General features: G+C 48.8%; 1 protein-coding gene across 1 annotated transcript; it reads right to left on the bottom strand.

Moving 5' to 3' along the window:
• Positions 1-220: 220 nt before the first annotated feature.
• Positions 221-18225, bottom strand: VPS33B (VPS33B late endosome and lysosome associated). The gene is made up of 23 exons (XM_017645208.3): positions 17777-18225; positions 14640-14720; positions 14220-14281; positions 12732-12781; positions 12488-12555; positions 8299-8344; positions 7173-7267; positions 6790-6894; positions 6242-6338; positions 5984-6061; positions 5654-5727; positions 5308-5394; positions 5031-5121; positions 4761-4835; positions 4457-4521; positions 4316-4370; positions 3308-3354; positions 2613-2745; positions 1982-2055; positions 1403-1504; positions 1142-1217; positions 914-1030; positions 221-606 (listed from the first exon to the last, which is right to left on the bottom strand). Exons 1-23 carry the CDS (start codon positions 17870-17872, stop codon positions 527-529), a joined length of 1854 nt encoding a protein of 617 aa, XP_017500697.1. The 5' UTR covers positions 17873-18225; the 3' UTR covers positions 221-526.
• Between the last annotated feature and the right edge of the window lie 1365 nt (positions 18226-19590).

Genomic DNA, 19590 nt, shown 5'->3' on the forward strand with positions numbered 1-19590 from the left:
TCTAAAGTGTAATCAATCACAGAATTTTCAAATTGGCAAGGTGCTTACTGATCATCTATCTAATCCATCCCCCTCCTTGTATGGTTGAGGAAACTCCAGTTCAGGACAAGTTTCAAGGAAGAACCAGACCAGGCCCAGAGCGACTAGCGTCCAGGCCAGGAGCACATGATGCCCCTGTGTAAAGCCCCTCTGTGCTTCACTAATAAAGAAGAGCTACATGTCCAGAATTAAACATACTGAGAGTATGGCTTTATTTATAATGATACACAGACAGGATTTAGCAAAACATACCTCTTCCTCGTTATCTTATCAACCTGGGCTGTACTTTGTAAACAAAAAAGAGAGTATCACCAGGGCAGAGGTGAACTCTTTCCTCAGATATGCTCTCTAAATCCCAGATAAGTTCTGTGCTCCGCAGCTCTTGGTAGAGAAGTTGGTGGACACTTTGTTAGCAGCTGGGAGTCAAAACTCCTGCATGCCCCTGGGGAACGTGTCCTGGAAAGACTCCACACTGGCAGGGAAGACATCAGGCTTTTACCTCACTCATGGCCTCCAAAAGGCGCGCACTGTTTGTGACGGCTGTTGTCAGAAAAATGAACCTGTACCCTAAGGATCAAAAGCACCAGCACACAGGAGTAAGAGCAGATCACAGGCCCCCAGTACTAGCCACATGGAGCCCTCCAGTTCCACAGCCCTGGCTGGACCAGAGCACAGTTTACAGACATAGATGCATCAGGGGCATGCTCATGGGCTTATACCTCTGTGACAGCTTGTCCCACTAAGCGGAACAGGGCTTCCTGCCATTCAGCCCACAGCAAGACTACAGCAAGTGGGACCCAGGGGCCTTCCTGAGTACTGCCCTTGTCCCCCAGATCCCATGGAGACCTATTCTCACCTTTCTGTTCTCTCTTACCTTTCTCTCTGCCCAGGAACCGGAGGGCTGAGATCTCAGAAAACGTGCAGCCACCCAAGAACACCACCAAGATGAGGCGCAGGGACTCACTGGAAGCCTTGTCATCCTTGGTCATATCTACAAAGATCAGACCGGACCCAGCTCCTCACTGGCCTGCTAGGTAGTACTGGGTGATGCATCCAGCCCTCCTCTTGTTCCACCGTGCCACCGCCTGCCCACACCACGCACCTGTGAATGCCAGCTCACTGCAGTTGAGCAGCCGCAGCACTTCATCCAGGCCCTGCCAGCTTCGCCGCTCCAGCACCTGGGAGGGCATAAGCGCTAGTCTCAAGTGTGAGACAGTATTAGGCTTGGAGACGGAAGGCTGCAAAAACCAGACTGTCACATTTCTTACGAGTTACTAGAGTAGTAAAAGCTGGGACAGGCCAGGGACCAAGAGAAAGCAGCGAGAGTGAAAGAAGAATGTGAGCAGGAGCCATGTGTCCGCACCTGCTCCATGATTCGGCAGCTCAGGGGCACGTAAGCACCACTGAAGACATACGCCATGTCCCGTGGCACTTTCAGATCATACTCGCCATCCACACGTGGGATCTAGAGGACAAAGGGGACACATGAGGCAAGTGACGACTCATCTCTCCAGTCCTTTAGAGGGTCAGAGAAAAGTGGCATAGTCCAAAGAAGAATTCTTATTTCAACGGAAGGAAAACCAACATTAGCCCTGGAAAGAATCTGTAACCAAAGGTTGAAGCTTCTCCTCAGTACCCACCGATTCTCTTCAGTTCCCCCGCGCTCCCCGTGAAGGGCTGCAGGGCAGGATGCCCCTTTGCTGACCCCTCAGTGACCCTGAGGTGGCACTTAGCCTATTCTCTGGCACTGGTAGGTGCTTATTACACGTTTATTAAACGAATCAATCTTTGTGTCTTGTCTCATTAAATTAAGCTCTTGCTATAAAACTAACAAATAATGGATCTCTATAAAAACAAAACAAAAAGGTTTTGTGGGTTCCAAGTGCCCCACAAAGGCATGAACCACCGACGCCCCGCCCCGAACCAGCCCGCTTCTACATACCAAATGCAGCTTCTTGCTGATGGCACGGAAATTGTTCCTCCTGGCCAGGGAACTAAAGGCATCCGTGATCTTTCCTGAGGAAGAAATCTGTGCTAGGATTTGTCTAAGGTCTTTGGGTTCACGGCACTGCCACAGGGATGCCATTCCGGAAGCGGCAGGCCCGCCTCTTCTCAAGTAGGGGCCTGTCACATCTGAAGGTCCCCCTCAAAGCAGTTTCCCTGCAACTCCCTGGAACTGATCAAGACATTCACACCCTTCTCCCCACCGTCTTCCTCTCCCTTCTCCTCCTCAGCTGCCCCAAGTGCCATCTACAGGGTGACCCAAGTTTACTGGTTAAGTGTGTGGGCTACCTGGGCTCAAATCTGATTTACTAACTGAGGGACACTGAACAAGTCACTTCACGTCTCTAAGCTTCAACTTCCTCATCTGTAAAATAGAGATAATAAACTTTGCTTTGTGATGAGTTAATGAGAAACCATATCTAAAGGGCTTAGCACATAGCAAGTGTTCAACTGGTAAGTGCTGCTACTGACTGAAGGCCAAGGAGCCACGCTGTCCCCGGCCGCCCACCGCACCCCCCGGGCGCTCTGCCCGTGGAGAGAAGGGGGAGCCAGCTGTGCTCCCTGCTCACCTGCAGCCTTGTCTGTCACCAGCTTGCTCACTTTGCTCTCCACGGCTGTGAGGGTGTCCCCCGGGGCCTGCTCTGTTAGGAGCCCAGCTCTCCGCAGATTGGAGAAGGTTAGCAGGTGCTCGGGGCCATAGCTCTGAAGAAAATGGGACTCTGCTGTTCACGGAGCGTCCCCCCGGCCCAGCACCGTGAGGCGATGAGGACATGAGGGAGTGGCTTATGCAGTCTGCGCCCGGAGGAGCTCACACTTGTTTTTGTGAAAGATTTTCCCATCAGAAACAGTCAAAGAAAAATGAAAGCAGCAGGACTCTATTAACAGAGAAAGCTATTGATACGAGTTAGGGAAGCCTTCACAGATGAGGTGAGACTTGAAAAGGAGCAGGCAGGAAAGCTCTGTCAATGCCTCACGCGGCGCGAGTGAGGGAGAGTCCCAGGTGAGAACTCGTCACCCGGCCCATGAGCTGAGCTGTCCAGGTCCCCTCAGCACTGGCCAACCCCCACGACAGTGAGACCAGGGCAGTGGGGAGGCCTGTGCTGAAGGGTGACTATCGCTACAGCCTCTACAAGGGAGGCCAGAATGGGAACAGGGTGGGGATGGGGACAGAGAAGGGGCCATTTCTCTTTCTGCCTCTTTCAAAAATGTGCAGTACCCTCCCTCTGCCAAGTACCCCCAAGAGCATACACTCTCCTGGCCTTACCTGCAGATACTGTGTTTTCAGAGATCGATAGTCCTTGGGAATCAAACCTGAGGGCAGGGAAGGCTCATGAGGAAGAGCCAGCTCAGATGTCCTGAGATGCACAACCAGACCGACCCGCCAACCCTTTTCCCCAAGAAAGACCTAACCAGGAGGAAGAATTCAGTAAATGTCAACCTTGCATCTAATACAGCTGATTCTAAACTAACTCCTGAATTTAAACTTGCTCACGGAAAGATAAAGCCTGGATCTCAGACTTCCAGGGAAGAACCCTGAGTGTAGGTGCTGAGGAGAGGACACAGAAACAAATGCTAACTGCCGTGCCCACGGCAGCGGGATGCGGCGAGAGGGACAAGGGGCTGCCCCTGCATTTCTCCCCAGCACAGGCCGCTTCTACAAGGAACCGCGTTATGGCTGCTGAAGAAAAGGTAAAGTGTGCAAACGAGTTCCAAAGGGCAGTCTTAGACGATTTCCTCTAATGAGATAAGAAGAAACAGACTTCCAAATACAATAAAGGAGATTTAGAATAAGCAAACTATTTCTCTGGGTAGAAGGCAACCTTAAAAAATATTCACCAACTGGAAGACTTCAAAGGTAAAAACAAGTTGCCATAAAAGGCTGTAGAATCTGGGCTTTAGGAAATGTTTATGAAGTAGGCTGTCCCTTTGTCCTGGACTGTATGTCTATTACAGAACCTTGTTGAAGGTACGAGGCCAGATGGAATGAAGAAAGAAATGCCACTCTGCCCTACGCCTGTGAAGTCTTAAGTCATGACAGGCCTTATTCTGGAGAGGCCTGGATGTGTTCCTACTTAGGGTCTTGACAATACATTGCCCTATGACCTGGAGATGTTTCACTTAAAAGAAAAATGGCTTTATTTTACCCGGGGAAGAATCCATAAAATTACAGGGAAACACTGGCTGCTAGGATGTTTGTTTCTCTTCCAAAATGCTTTCTTCTCTCCCTGAGTTATAGTTTTTCTATCTGGCATCCTTGGTCCCCAAGGCTCACCGTTCTCAGTGATGGACAAAAGGCACATGAGGCGAAGGCTTTCTATGGGTGACACCTGCACAGGAAGACAGAGCAGAGTTCAAGTTCATAGCACACGACCTCCTCTCCCCAAGAAACGGCACCCAGGCTCCACCTGCTCACCTGCCGGTCTATGTGCTCCTCAATGTAGCTGGTGCTCTCCCGGATGTTGAAGCCCTCTAGCAGCGCTGCGAGGAGCCAGAGGGGAGCCTGTTATTGGGGGGCAGCTCTGCTGCTGCCATCTATGCTAACAAGCATGTCTCCCCAACTCTTTCTCCACCCTTGGGGTGGGTTAAGGGGCCCCTAGGACTCCTAGCAGAAACCAGCACTGCACACAGCCGGCATCAGCTGAGAAGAGCCCGACAGCATCTTTTTGGGGTGGGATGGGGAGGCCGCCGCCGCCGCCGGGCCCAGCTGCTGCAGTTACCGTGCTCAGTCTTGATGAGTTCCTGGAAGTCCTGCTTGGTTTTCTTCTTCATGATGGATTCACAGGCCCCAATATCTGCAGACAGGATGAAAGTCAGCTGACACAGTCCTGCTTCTAGGATATCTCTTTACTGTCCAAAAGAATAAACACCTCTCAGGAAACACGCAGAAGCACCTCTTCCCATTGCGGACCAAACACGCTCACTATCTGCCAGATGAACAGCTACCCCCTCTAGCACTCCCAGCTCCCTCCCCTCAGGCTGAGACCTACGAAGACTTAGCAGGCGGTGCTCCTGTTTCAGTCCCTTGAGCTCCTGGGACACGAAGTTCTTCATCTGCTTGATGTCCATGCCTCTCCGGCGCTGGGGTGAAGTCCCATAAGGTCAGCCTCTCCCTGCCCTCAGAGAAAGGACACCACTACCTCCCTTATTTCCCCCTGAACCAAGAGCAAAGGCGGGCCTGTCATAGTGTCAGAAGGGGAGCCGAAGGGCAGCAGCCTTGGGAAGCCACTGAGGAAACAAAATAGGACCCCTGGGCTGGAGCCTCACGTCATACTGGGCCTGCAAGTTCCGGGCCTTCTGGCTCAAAAAGCCAAAGACGTTGGAGAAGTGCTCGTTCCGAATCTCATTAAACACCTTGAGGAGAACAAGATGGAAACAATTTACTGTATCAGAAGCACGACTTGTCCCTTCCTACGTCACTAGTGTGATGACAGTGCAGGAGGGGTTCCAGCCGCTGCGGCTGAAGTCCAGGGAAAGCTGAGCTGGTTTCAGCGACTACACGTCAAGTAACTGCCGGGTGCTGTGAGGGGGCAGGGAGTCCCTCCCTCCCGTGCCCACAGCCTTGTGGGAGCAGAGACCCGGGGAAATCCACGGTCAGCACCCCCGCCCTCACCTTGTCCCCAGCATTGAGCAGCACCTTCAGGCTCCTGTCAGAGGATGTGACTTCTGGGCCAAAGTCGACACTCCCTTTGAGACAGACAGGACAGCTCTGAGGAGCTGGTGTGAGGTGATATCTCACGTGGCTTTAATTCGCTCCCAGCTTCACATCGGGGGAGGCCCACCATCTTCCTTCTCCTACCCTTTCCTGAACTGCCATGAAAGGTCCTCTGAACTACTTGGAGGACAGCCGTTCGCTCAGAGTCGCAGTCCCTCCCACCAGCCTGCCCCCAGAGGGAGGCCCCAGAGGCTGAGGGGCACCTCCATCTCCCAAGACCCCGCTCACCACACTTGATGCGGAAAGTGTCGTCCACCAGGCCCTCGTAAACAACCTGAGAGCAAAGTGCTGTCACAAAGTCCACATCTGAAACCGAGATCCCGGGCCGTGAGGGTCCTCCCCAAGGCAGCCTCTAGCCAGCTTGTCAGTGTCGGCTCAAGAGCCTTCCACGGGCCCGTCAAAGCTGGCATTCACTGCCCCAAGTGGAGGATCCCATATTCCCGTGTCTTCTAGGGCCCAATGAGAGGAGCGCTGAGCATGACTTACCTCTGTCCAGGAGGAAGATATGTCCAATTTCTGGCCTTCGGCTCTTGGTTTCGCCATCCTCCTCATCCTCCAGTTTCCTCCACAATTCACGTGACATCTGCCAGGGTCAAAGACGCTCTTAATCCTGTGTCCGGGTCCCTGCCGCGGCCCCACACCTACAGAAACCAACCCCTTTCCATGTGACACTTCTCCCTGAATTATCATTAACAATAATAATTGTTATTGAATAATTAAGTAATTGGGAGCTAATCATTGACAATATTACCTATCCACTCCCATCTGTTCCTGTCCCTGCCCACCCCTCCCATGTCAATGAAGGAGTATCTCCCACCCCCACCCAAGGTAACGACACCCTGGAATGCTACCCTGGAGGCCCTGGCCCTTGCTTTTCTGTTAGCGACACAAGTTCTCCTCTCTGAGGAGCTCTTCTGGAGCAACAGAAGCAAGGTGACAAGTACGCATCCTGTCACAGATGCTCACAGGCGGCCCTGGGTGGGCGAGAGGAGGAGGAGAGGGGCTCTCAGGACACGGGTACTGGCCGCGCTCACCCTGGCGCATCTGCCGATCCCATAGCAGTTAGGGAAGGGCCCATAGAGAGCGCCCAGGAGGTGCAGGGCCTGGGCCACGGCATTGATCCAACGCTGGTCTCCTTCCTGCAGGGACGCCATGGGCCACAAAGATACGGGTCAATGCGACAGACCCTCCGGGAAGTGGTTCGCCCTAGAAGCCCAGGAGCAGGAAGGCAGGGTTTGGGCACTGTTTGGAGGAGTTGATGCTCATGGCCCCAAAAGAAGTCCCACTGACACACCAGTAGCAACCAAGTTCCAACTCACTGTATGTGTTGGATGAAGGTTATGTCAGTATTTCTGGCCAGCGGATTCCCTGTTTGTCCCCACCCATCAATGCCGAAACCCAAGGGCCCTGCGTTTACCAGGAAGTAGTCCCTGAAAAATTCTGGTAGTTCCATGCTCAGCAGATCCACATCAAGAGGCAGCAAAGAGAAGGCCCATTCATCACAGCTCACGTCTGTGGGTACAGAGAGAGCATCAGCCCCCCTGCAGAAGGCTCCCAGCTTCATACCAGGGGGAGGCCCACCACAGACAGGCAGAGCATCTGAGCACCTGCCACACGCCCAGGACTGCACTAAGCACAGGATACTCTGTGCCCTGAAGGAGGTGCAATGTAGGAACAAAGGGAAACAGGTACACAACGGCCTGTAATACAGTGCAATAGGGCATTTTCATCAGCATGCCAACCACAGTGCCGAGGAAACATTCATCCACTACTCAACAAAAAGCCGCAGGTGCGCAGGCTCGAGGCCAGGCACGGGGGATTCAGTCGGAAGCAGAATGGACGCACTCCCAATCTTCTGGGGCGTTTGATCTAGTGGGAAGGATAACACTCCAGACAAACGTCAATACAGTTGTGCTCCAAAGAAGTGGCGATTCTGAGCACAGACTTTCCAGGGACCCCACCTCAACTAGGGGTACAGGAAAGCCTTCTCTAGAGAAGCGGCTTGAGGCTTAGAATTTGAATAACATTTGGGCAGGCAAAATGTGGTCAATGTGGAGATTACTCTAGGCAACAGGAAAAGCAGGTGCGAAGTTCCCATGGCTAGAGGATAGAAAGTCAGAAGGAATGGGCGGCACATGGGAAGGCGAAGGGTCAGGAAGGGGCCAGACTGAAGACTGTGTAGGAGGCCTTGGCAAGGCTTCGGAGCCGGACGTGGACCAGCTGCAGGATTTTCCCCAGGGACTACTGTGATCGGATCGTGTTACATGCAGGACAGGGTGAGGAACACAGAGGCGGGAAGCAGTCTTCCTTGCGGGAGTCTTGGAAGGTAAGAGTAGAGCAGCTGTGGCTTCTGACTCCAAGCCCTGGCAGCCCCTCACCCTGGAGTTCCGATTTGGGGCCCACTCCCATCTCCACTCTCAGGAAAGCTCTCTTCCCGCTGGGCCAACAGGAATGCGACAGGAAAGGAGGAGATGGGGTGGGGTCCAGCAATGACTTCGCTTCCTTCTTCCCTATGTTCTCTCCCTTTCCACTCACATTCTCACCTCCATAGATTCCCTCTTCCTCAAGCACCATCTCACATGCATAAAACTGGAAGAGAAAAGGATGCTGATTAGTCAACCACCTTCTACCCTGTTCTTTCCGTTCTCTGGGGTTCCTCTATGGTCACTGATGAGGACACCACTTGTCGAACCCAGTGAAAAAGACAAGAGAACCCAGACTCTCAGATCTAGAAAGGCCCCCTGGGGTCATCTAGCCCAACACTTTGTTTCCCTGTCATCCACCTTATTTATTTAAGTCAACTGCTTCTGTTTCCCTGAGAGACTGGTAAAGCTCTAGAGAGGAGAAAGTATTTCAGAGGTCACTGAAGGGTGTGTCCTGTAGGCCAAGATGAGAGCAAGGGCGTCCCGGTACCATAGAAACGGTGCAGGTGGGGCCGGAGGAGGTAAAGAGCAGGGGTGCAGAGAGCTGGTTCTGCTAGGGCAGGTCCCTGGGAAAAGAAAGGAACACAAGGGGAGAGGAGAGCTTAGGAGAGGACTCCGAAACATCAAAAGTGCACAAAGTGCAAGACTCGGCAGAGAGAGAATACGTAGCGAGGTGGAATAGGGGAAAACAGCACCTCTCAAGCCAGGGAAGGTCAAAGTTTCAAGGAAGAATGAGCATCTGGGTCAAATGCCAGAGACATACGGTAGGATGAGCAGGACTGGACCGGACCACAGAGACCCCAGGGTATGGACTTAAAGACGAAGATGGAGGTGGGGGCAGGGGCAGCAGATAATCCTTACAAGTTTAGCCACAAAAGAAGACAGTGTCCCTGCCAAGGAGAAGAGATGAAGGGGGACAATGGTTCAGAAGGGACAGACACAGCTGAGCACACATCAGAGTCTATGTGACGAAGCGAGAGAGTAGGAAGGAGAGCTGGGACAGGCCAGGAACATGGTGGGCCCGCTGATCCCAGCTGGGAAAGGCCAGCCAGCGTCTCTTCCCTCCTGTGAGATAAGTAGGGAAAAGATGAAATATTTGGAGGTAACGAGGAGAAAGGTGAGGACACTCCCACCTGAGAATGGTGGTGACAGGAAGAACAGTGGCTGTGCATTAGGCATTGCACATGTACCAGGCATCACTGTTAGCGTCGTGTGAGGCTTGTCTCCTTATTCCTCCTAACAGCTCTGGGGGCAGGTGTGGAAGACGGATGCCCCGTGCTCCCCTCACTTACACAGGCGGTCCTATTCATCCCTCACGCATTTCTGTGGGTAAGCTGACATCTGTAGGCCTGCTTTTAAAGCGAACTAGTGGAATTCCAGAGCCCAGTTTCAACACTGCCAATCTTCATAATCAACAAAGGGAGCGTCAGGAAGAGAGAGACATGCCCTCTTCTCTACAGCTACTGAGGCGGAGATCCTCCTGTGATACAGAATTAGGACAAAGGCAAAACTGGACAGCTACATGTCAGAGAAAGAAACTGGATTACTGTCTAACTCCACACACAGAAGTAAACTCAAAATGGATCAAAGACATGAATGTAAGTCATGAAACCATAAAACTCTCAGAAGAAAACATAGGCAAAAATCTCTTAAATATAAACATGAATATAAACATTTTTCCTGAACACATCTCCTCAGGCAAGGAAAACAAAAGCAAAAATGAACAAATGGCACTACATCAAACTAAAAAGCTCTGTACAGCAAAGCACACCATCTGCAGAACAAAAAGGCATGTTACGGTATGGGAGAATATATTTGTAAATGACATATATGATAAGGGGTTAACATCCAAAATATATAAAGAATTTAGACACCTTAACACCCAAAAAGCAAATAACCCGATTAAAAAATGGGTGGAGGATCTGAACAGATACTTCTCCAAAGAAGAAATTCAGATGGCTAACAGGCACATGAAAAGATGCTCCACATTGCTAATTATCAGGGAAATGCACATTAAAACCACAATGAGATATCACCTCACACCAGTTAGTATGGCCAACATCCAAAAGACAAGGAACAACAAATGCTGGTGAGGATGCGGAGAAAGTAGGACCCTCCTGTACTGTTGGTGGGAATGTAAATTAGTTCAACCATTGTGAAAAGCAATATGGAGGTTCCTCAAAAAACTAAAAACAGAAATACCATTTGACCCAGTCATTCCACTCCTAAGAATTTACTGAAAGAAAACAAGATCCCAGATTCAAAAAGACATATGCACCCCTATGTTCATCGCAGCACTATTTCCAATAGCCAAGATATGGAAGCAACCTAAGTGTCCATCAGTAGATGAATGGACAAAGAAGATGTGGTACATATACACAATGGAATACTATTCAGCCATAAGAAGAAAACAAATCCTACCATTTGCAACAACACGGAGGGAGCTAGAGGGTATTATGCTCAGTGAAATAAGCCAGGCAGAGAAAGACAAGTACCGAACGATTTCACTCATTTGTGGAGTATAACGAGGCAAAACTGAAGGAATAAGACAGCAGCAGAATCACAGACTCCAAGAAGGGGCTAGTGGTTATGAAAGGGGAGGGGTTGGGAAGGGTGGGTGCGGAGGGAGGGAGAAAGGGATTAAGGAGCATTATGATCAGCACACATAATATAGGGGGGGCACGGGGAAGGCAGTACTGCGCAGAGAAGACAAGTAGTGACTCTACAGCATCTTACTACGCTGATGGACAGTGACTGCAGCGGGGTGTGTGTGCGTGAACTTGATAATAAGGGCAAATGTGGTAACCACAATGTTGCTCATGTAAAACTTTTGTAAGATTGTATATCAATGATGCCTTAATAAAAAAAAAATTAGGCCAAAGAATTTGACTGGATAGGAGTGTTAGATGGAGAAAATTCATTAAGATATTGTTTTTCTGTTATAAAGAGGATCATTTTGTAAGATTATTTGAAACTTATCAATTTGTTATATTCCATTTAAGCAAATCTACCCTTAGAAGTATCATTTTGTAAGACTCCAAAAACTAGAAATTATTGGCATAGTTCCTTTAGTAACATTCGAAAGTAGCCTATCATTCAGATTGGTTATCTTACTCAACATTTCTTGCCCTGGTAATAATGTTATCCTAGACATTTATATTCCAAACAGGATAAATAGTTGTAAGATTGTGCTATCAATGATCTTCAATGCAAAACCATTGGCTTTTTCTGCTTATTCCTTTTACATGATAAGAAAACAATATAAGCCTATGAGGCTTTCACAGATTTAACAGAAACTGAAAGTCATCTCATGTATATTAAAAGCTAGTAAGTACTACTGTCAACCTCATTTTAAAGATGAGAAAACTAGACACAGAGCAGTTAAGTAACTTACCCAAGATCACACAGATATTAAGTGGTAAAGCAAGAAGGATTCAACCCCCAAACAGGGGGCTTCAACATCTTTAAGCTTAGCTACTGCTTCTATCTTCTCTAGAATTTTTTTAGAAAAACTGAAAAGGAATAAACCACTGTCCTTTCAACTTTAATTTCTACCTGTCCCTCGTGTGGCATGCACTACTTGGTACAGCTTTACAGGCCTACGGCGGGCAGTGTTGAGGCTCGTTCCTTCCAGTCTGGATGGAATCTGGATGGATATCTGAGGATGCACCCACAATGCACCTTGCTGATGTGGGATGAGAAGGGAGCTTGATGGAATCAAGAGATGGAGAAACCACAAGAAATCACCAAACACTGACTGCTGTTACTGAGATAAAGGTGGAAGAGAACTAACCCGGCTATGTCACTCATGGTGTAACCATGGGCTTCAGTTCCCTCAGCTCTCAAAGCTGGGGCGGAGCAAAATAAGCTTCCTTTCCTGTATAAGAAAAGGCTTTCCCTAAGTACACTGGGATGGTTCTAGTAACCCCGGGCAACCCAGCACAAGCCTCGGATGAGCACGGGGAGTGATGACTAGTGAACTGATCATTAAAGGAAAATAATATAAAGGAGAAAGTCACTGAGAAGCCCTAACATTGTACACAATTACTCTGCAGGAATTCGTGCTAGAAGAGATATAGAGCAGGCTCTACTTCAAAAGCGTCAATCTTCTCTTTGAAGCGAGGCTACCTCTCACAATTTCACAATCTGCATTTGGTGCAGTATGATGACAGACCCCACCAGTGAAAGGGCAGTGTCTGGCTCAGTCACCTGTAATGCGCTTTGAGGGAAATACAGCGGTTGGCCTCTTACCCCACCCCAGCTGTCCGTGCTGTTCTACCTTATCCCATACGCACCAGGGGCCACTCACCTTCTGAGGACTGAAGATCACTTTGTATTTCCGAGTCCGGCCAGCCAGTTTGTCGGCATTGACAAGATCTGCAGACGGAAGGGAGGCAACAGAGAGCCACGGACCATTTGTTAGACCAGAAGCAAAGAAGCGGAGACTCTCTACAAGGGGTGGGGCCGACTCAAACGACGATCTTCTAAAGGGTCCTTGGATCTTGGCCACCCTTCCCCAGGTCTCAGCCATGAGCAGCATGCGGGAGACTCACTGGCTATGTAGCGCATGTTCCTGATGCGTGGTCTCACCAAGAAGCACAGCCTACGGGAGAGAAGGGAGGGAAAAGGCCTCAGTGAAAAAAGAGCATGAAGGTGGAAAGAGCAGCTCATAAGAAACTGAGACACCACCAACTCTTTCACCATCTGCTCTTCCTGACAGGCTTACAGTTCCCATCCTAGCCAGAGCCGTGCCGGTTCTCTTGGCCCATATGCCAACCACATCACACTCTCCTCAACAGAGCAGGTTTACTATGGTGAGCTGGGGGCCTTTATCGGCCCTACAGTGGCTCCAGGAGTTCCTACTCTCAAATAATTTGCAATCTGTTACACAGCAAGATAAGATGCCTATATGTTTGGAGTATATTAGCAATCAAGTGTTAGAAACAATACAAAGAAGTATATAAAATAATCTTTTTTGAACTGGGCTTCCTGTATGTATTCTCCATATATCCAAGATAGTTTTTTCCTCTAAGGGAGGGTATACATTATTTAAGATTGGAAAATAGTAAAAATAAATACGAAAACCAGACAACAGGCATATGTGACTGTGTGCGAAGCAAAGAGGACAAGTACTAAGCACCACGGAAATCAAGAGGGGGTGAAATCACCGCAGCCTGGAATGGCCACAGAGCCACACGGAGTGTGGGGCTGCGCTCTGACAGCAGGGTATTCACAGGAGCAGTGGGGACAGGAGAGCCTTTCAGGCAGGGAGGGAGTGGCCAGGAGGGAAAAGGCACCCGCACACAGGTAGGAAGCACGTGTAAGCGCGTGTCAGGTAGCGGCCTAAGGGGACAGGTGAGAGACCAGGCTGCAAGGCGGTGTGAGGCCTCCCTGGACACGGCCTTGGGGCATCCCGTACTTCAGTCAGTGAGAAAGGGAAGCTTTGAAGCTTCTTAAGAAGAGCACAATGAACATATTTTTAATGGACTAACAGTTGCCAAAGGGAGAGGGACTGGCAGGGGGTGGGTGGGAGGGAGGGAGAAGGGGAATAAGGGGCACTACGATCAGCACACATAATGTCGGGGGGGGGCACGGGGAAGGCAGCAGAGCACAGAGAAGACAAGTAGTGACTCTACAGCATCTTACTATGCTGATGGACAGTGACTGTAATGGGGTATGGGGGGGACTTCATAATGGGGGGAATCTAGTAACCACAATGTTGCTCATGTAATTGTATATTAACGATACCAAAATAAAAAAAGAAGAAAGAAAATATTTTTGAAAGATTAATCAATGTGGTTAGAGATGGTGGATTGGATTAGAGAGAAAAGAGGACACAGGAGGGAGAAACTACAGACGCAGAGACCCATTTAAGAGGCTACGGCACAATGCAGGCTTGAAGATGTAGAAGTGCAGGGAGGTGAAACACGTCGCAAGCATCACGGTGCCAGACCTCAGCCAAGGACAGATCACAGGCAAACGTACGGGACCTCCTCCAGCTTGGGGCCCAGACCCACTCTCACTGTTCAGCAGATACTCACTGTTCACTGGAGCTGAGGGCTGGCTTGTTCTCCACCTTGTATAACTTGTCTACTTCATGTTGCTACAGAGAGAACCCAACAAGACAATGAACGTAAGAGTGCCTGGAAACCCCAAGCGTGATACGAAGTCAGGGACTGCGGTCAGGGCTCCTATTTATGCTAATTATAGGAAACAAACTGCCACCCTGACCGCCATCCCACTGCATCACTCTCAAACTGTCAACAGAAAACCCAAAAGTGAAACATTTCAAATGCAATACAAACGACAGCATCAAATCCCCCTTTGCCTGCCCAATTCAACTACCCTATGTTTACCTGATAAGGGGAGTTGCTCTTTAGTAATTTGTACTGTTCATCAAAAGAAAAACTGCTTAATGAGGAAAGAGGGGCCTGAGTCCCCCTAGGAAAAGAGGCAGGTACCTTCAGGATGGAGACGTTGGCAATTCGATCCAAAGGGCTCATGAGATCCGCCTCAATGAACAAGTCCTTTTTCCCTGGAAGCTGAGGGAGACGTGGTATCTGGGTCACTCACAGGTCACACAAGCTCCCTTGAGCCACCCATTTAATAGAGGTAGGGTCTCTGATTTGGAAGGGCGCTAGACATCATCTACCCCGGCACCTCATTTGCTGTCTGTGTCCACAGCTGACATTTCTCTACTTATTCACCTGGTTTGGCTTGTTCTATTTTTCTTTACCAGTGGAAAGATGCTTAACCTTCTTTCTAAGGTTAAGTCCTTGTCACTCAACCCTGCTACTCACCGTGACCTTGTTCTATGTCACTGCTCCTCTTCGCTGGCTCCTCCACTCCGCCCCCCAATTACCCCAACCACTGGCTAAGCAACACCAAACAAAAGCAAACCCCACCTCATAACCCCCAACCCCCCCAACTAACTGCCAAGTAGCTCATTACATGGCATTTTTTCTCTAATTACAAAAATGACTTATGCTCAATGCAGAAACCTAGCCTCGGACAGTCCTCCCTGGATCTCCGCTCTCCCACCGCATGTCCCGCTCCCTGACTCCGGCTTCATCGCTCCTGATGCTCCTCCATCCGCCCAGAGGAAGGAGAGGTCACACTGGGTGGCGGTGGGGAGGGTGGCGGAATGTCGTGGAATGTTTCCTCTCAATGAGGCCTCAACAAATGGGGAGGTGTTGGCAGTGATACATTAGGATGCCAACCCAGCAAAGGCCAGGAAAAGAGAACAGGCTGAATGGTACAGAATGAGCGGCTCAGTGTGGCAGATGCACAAGGTACATGTAGGGCACTGGTTCTCAACCAGGGATGAGCGTGACCTACAGAGGACATTCGGCAATGTTGGGAGACACTTCTGGCTGTCCGACTTGGAGCAGTGGATGCTGCCAGCATCGAGCGGGTGGAAGTTGGGGATGCTGTTCAACATTGTACAGTGTAGGACAGTCCTACAACAAAGATTAACCAGCCCAAAATGTCAACAGCACCAAGGCCAGCCATCTTGAAGTAGGGTAATGGTGGGAAATAAGACTGAAATAGTTGGCTAGAATTGGAGCGTGAGGGACCCCAAATGCCTGGTTAGGGAGTCTGGAGTTGACCCTCTAGGAAGCAAGGAAAAACAGAAAGCTTTTATGCACTGAAGCATCCCATCAACTCGGAATTTAGTTAGGTAGATCTGGGAACTATAGGTAAGAAGGACTGGCTGCCTGACATACTGAAGGCAAGGAGTCTCCTTACGGTGTTAGTGCAACAATCCGAGCCACCCAAGCACATGGAGATGAATGAGGACCTGATGTGGGCTGGTGGTGGTACAGATAAATAGGTTATTTAAGAGATACATGGAATGTGTAACAGAATTTTTCAAGTACTTGAAAGAAATTAACAGTGTGTGTATGTGATGGTAGGATTAGAAGTGATTTTTTCCTTATTACGTCCCATTATCTTCTGCATTTTCTATAATGTGTAAGTTATTTCATAAAAACTATTTTTAAAAATCAGATGTAAGGAAATGGCCTTAAGACTCAGCACTAGTTCAGTTAAGTCTGAGAGGTAAAGAGTCAAAGATGACTCAAAGGTTTCAAGCCTGAATAGTGGTGCCCATCAACACGAATTAAGTCAGAAGTTGGCTTGGAGAGGATGTTTTTGCATAAAAATCCACTTTGGCCACATTGGGTCACCCCTGTTACCTTGTTCCTCACCTACACTCCATTTACAAGTTTCTGTCCTTGTCCTTATTTACTCTTTCATGTGGATACCACCTGAACTGGCTTTAACTAACATCTCTTTTCAATCCCTCAGACATTTGCTGAGTGTCTTTTATATGCCAATCATTGCACTACAACCACAGGGCAATGTGGTTAAGTTAAGTCCCAGGTCCCCTTAGGTTCTGAGGTTCTCCAAAGCACCTACTTTCAACCCAGCTGCAGCTCTACAATTGAATTCCCCATATATTACATGCGTTACTTCCTACCAACATCTTTACTTCATCCTACCCAAACCCAAATCAATCAATTCCTCCCACCAAACCCAATCCTCTTTGTACTTTTTTTCATTTCCATTCCTTTGTTCATGTATCAGTCATTAAGCACATGCTATGTGCTTGACTTTAAGCTAGGTACTCACTGGATACACAGTGTTGAACGAAACAGACATATTTCCCGTCCTCAAGGACCTTCCAATGTAGTGAGGAACGTGGACATCACACAAATAACCATACATGTAATCCATTACAATTACAGTAACAGCATTATTTTCCTATTAACCCAAGTCAAAAACTCAAGCTCAGCCTTGCTTCTCTCAACCTTTACAACCAATCAATAAGTCTTTGAGTCTTCTTTCACCATGACTTAAAAATCCATCACTTCCCTTCATTCCCATGGCCACGAGTTTTGTCTGATACACCGTCTCCTAACTGGCCTTTCATTGCCCATTTACCCCACTCCACACAAGGGTATTAGAATCCTCTTCAAGTATTGCTTCATGCTTCAAACGGGGAAAAAAAAGTATTCAGTGGCTTTTAATGCCTATTGTGTAACTTCTGATCACTCTTTTCCCTGTACACGCTCTGTCCTTCCCTGGTTCCTCCATTTTGCTCCTACTAGTCAATCGGCCTGGAACATGTTCTCCCATCTCCAAAGAAAACACGCTTGTTCTTCACACTCCAGCTCCTTGAACCTTCTAGATCATTCTCCTAGAAATGACTGCTTATTCTGAATGCTTCAGGCACCCTAGTTATCACCCATTTACCTCACGATATCCCGCGTGTGGTAATTTGCGGCTCTTACTGCTCCTACTGGGGCGTAAGATCCCTATCGACAAACATGTCTTAACCATCTTTCAATCCCCAGTGATTCCCGGCACTAGTGGTGTGTCCCTGACCTGCATTAAAAAAAAAAAAGTGATTTCCATTAATTCTCTGGCCACGACCCAAGCAGCTCTTACTGCCCTCTGGTTTTCCTCCGAGTGCTTCATTCTAACCTGCCACAGAAGCTCCAAGACAATACCAAGGGCCAAGAACAATAAATATGCATCCGGTGAGTGCTAAACTGTTGATGCGGTAAAGGCTGCAGGCGTGGCGGGCACTGACCTGCTCCAGCAGGTAGATGAGCTGGTCTCGGGCCAGCCTCTTGAGCATGGAGAAGTCAGGCAGCTCTGGGGCGTCCGGCCGAAGGGGAAAAGCCATGGCAGAAGCCACCTGGGCGGCCGGGTGGGAGCAGGGGGGTCACCCTCCGCTCTGAGACGGCGGCAGCAGCAGGGCAGCTCTCCTTCAGGCCTGGGCACGGGCTTCGAAAGAGCCCCTGAAGGGGCCCTCGCTTCTCAGCTGCACTTCAGGGATGAATGGCCACCTCCGGCCGGGCAGCCGCAGGCTCCAGGGACCCTCGCCTCAGGCCTGCACCAGAGTCCCGACCCGGCCGCCTGCTCCACTCCGCTCGTCGGCAGGACTCTGGTCTACACCCGCCTAGAGGACGGCGAACCAAGAATACCCTGCCTCTTGCAGAGAGAAAAGCGACTTCCCAGATCTCCCGGAAGTCGCGTTTGCGCGACCAGCGTTTGGCGTGCGAGAAGGGGACGGTGTCCTAGGAGGGACATTTGAAAAAGGGACGCAACGCGTCAACGCTCCAGTCGCGCTCCTGGCCAGAGGCGAGTGTTCTATGAGAAAAGACTTATTCCTTAAACTAATTTTAAGGGCTCATCCAATTTTCCTAGCTCAGTCAAGCGAGGGTTGTGGGAGCTCTCTGGCTTCCAAGCTGTGGAAGGCGAGACAAGTAGAGATGGGGCATGGAGAGTGAACTGGAACACGTTAGGATCCGATCTAAGTCCACCAGGTGTGACTTTTGGGTACCGGAATTCTAACTCAATGCACTTCGTGGGAAAGTGGATAAACTGTAGCAGTCACACAATAAAAATAACTGGAGTAAATAAAAGAAGCCATACACAAGAGTGGCATCTGTATCATGCCACTGTGAAGACATTTAAGAAAAGTGATTGACTTTGGAGATGAAAATTTACTAGGAAGAGAAATTAGGGAATTTTAAGAAGTAATGGTAATCATCTATATGTATCTGTTTAAAAGAAATAAAAAAGCTTATGAGACATTATAGTGGATGGATTTGGCTGACAATACCTGAACTCACTAGTCAACCAACATCATGGTCATCTCCTGGTGAGATGCCTAGGAAGTGCATAGCATCACCCAGGGCAAAAAATTCAAACTGATCAAGCCTCGTAAGTTCATAATATAGAAGGTAGTAGAAACATGATAGGAAACATCATTAGCACAAAATCAGCCATATCCAAATACAGAAATTATATGGGTCAAATAACCTGTCAATGGCAAGGGGAATAAAGCAGAAGGGGAACCACTTTAGTGTCAAAGAGACTTCTGGAATATGTCAACACAATGCAATGTTTCAGTATGTGGACTGTGTGTGGATCCTAATTCGAAGAGACCAACCATAAAAGTCACTTATGAAACAATCAGATTATCAAATTAGACACTAAGGAATTACTAAAGTTGTTGAGGTATAGTAGTTTATGTCTATGTTAAAAAGGAGACCTTATCTCTTTAAGATGTATACTTAAGTACTTAAGATGAAATAAAATGAGGTCTAGGATTTGCTTTAAAATAAGCCAGGCAGGAGATGTGAGACAAGTATGCAGAATGAAAAAGGATTGGCCATTTGTTAAATGTTTAAGCTGAGTAATGCATACACAGGGATTCACTGCGTAGTTTTTTCCCTTTCATGTTTGACAAATTTTTTAAGCAAACAAACCTTTGTGCTCACACTGGGCTTCAAGAGCTCACTAGTGTTTTATACTGAGCTTTTTTTCCCCACATTCCACTCCCCTTAAGATCAAATCCCAGCTCAGAGAGAGGTGGAGGCTGCCCTGAATGGATGA

The sequence above is a fragment of the Manis javanica genome, chromosome 18 (genome assembly GCF_040802235.1).
Source record: "Manis javanica isolate MJ-LG chromosome 18, MJ_LKY, whole genome shotgun sequence".
Taxonomy (NCBI): Eukaryota; Metazoa; Chordata; class Mammalia; order Pholidota; family Manidae; genus Manis; species Manis javanica.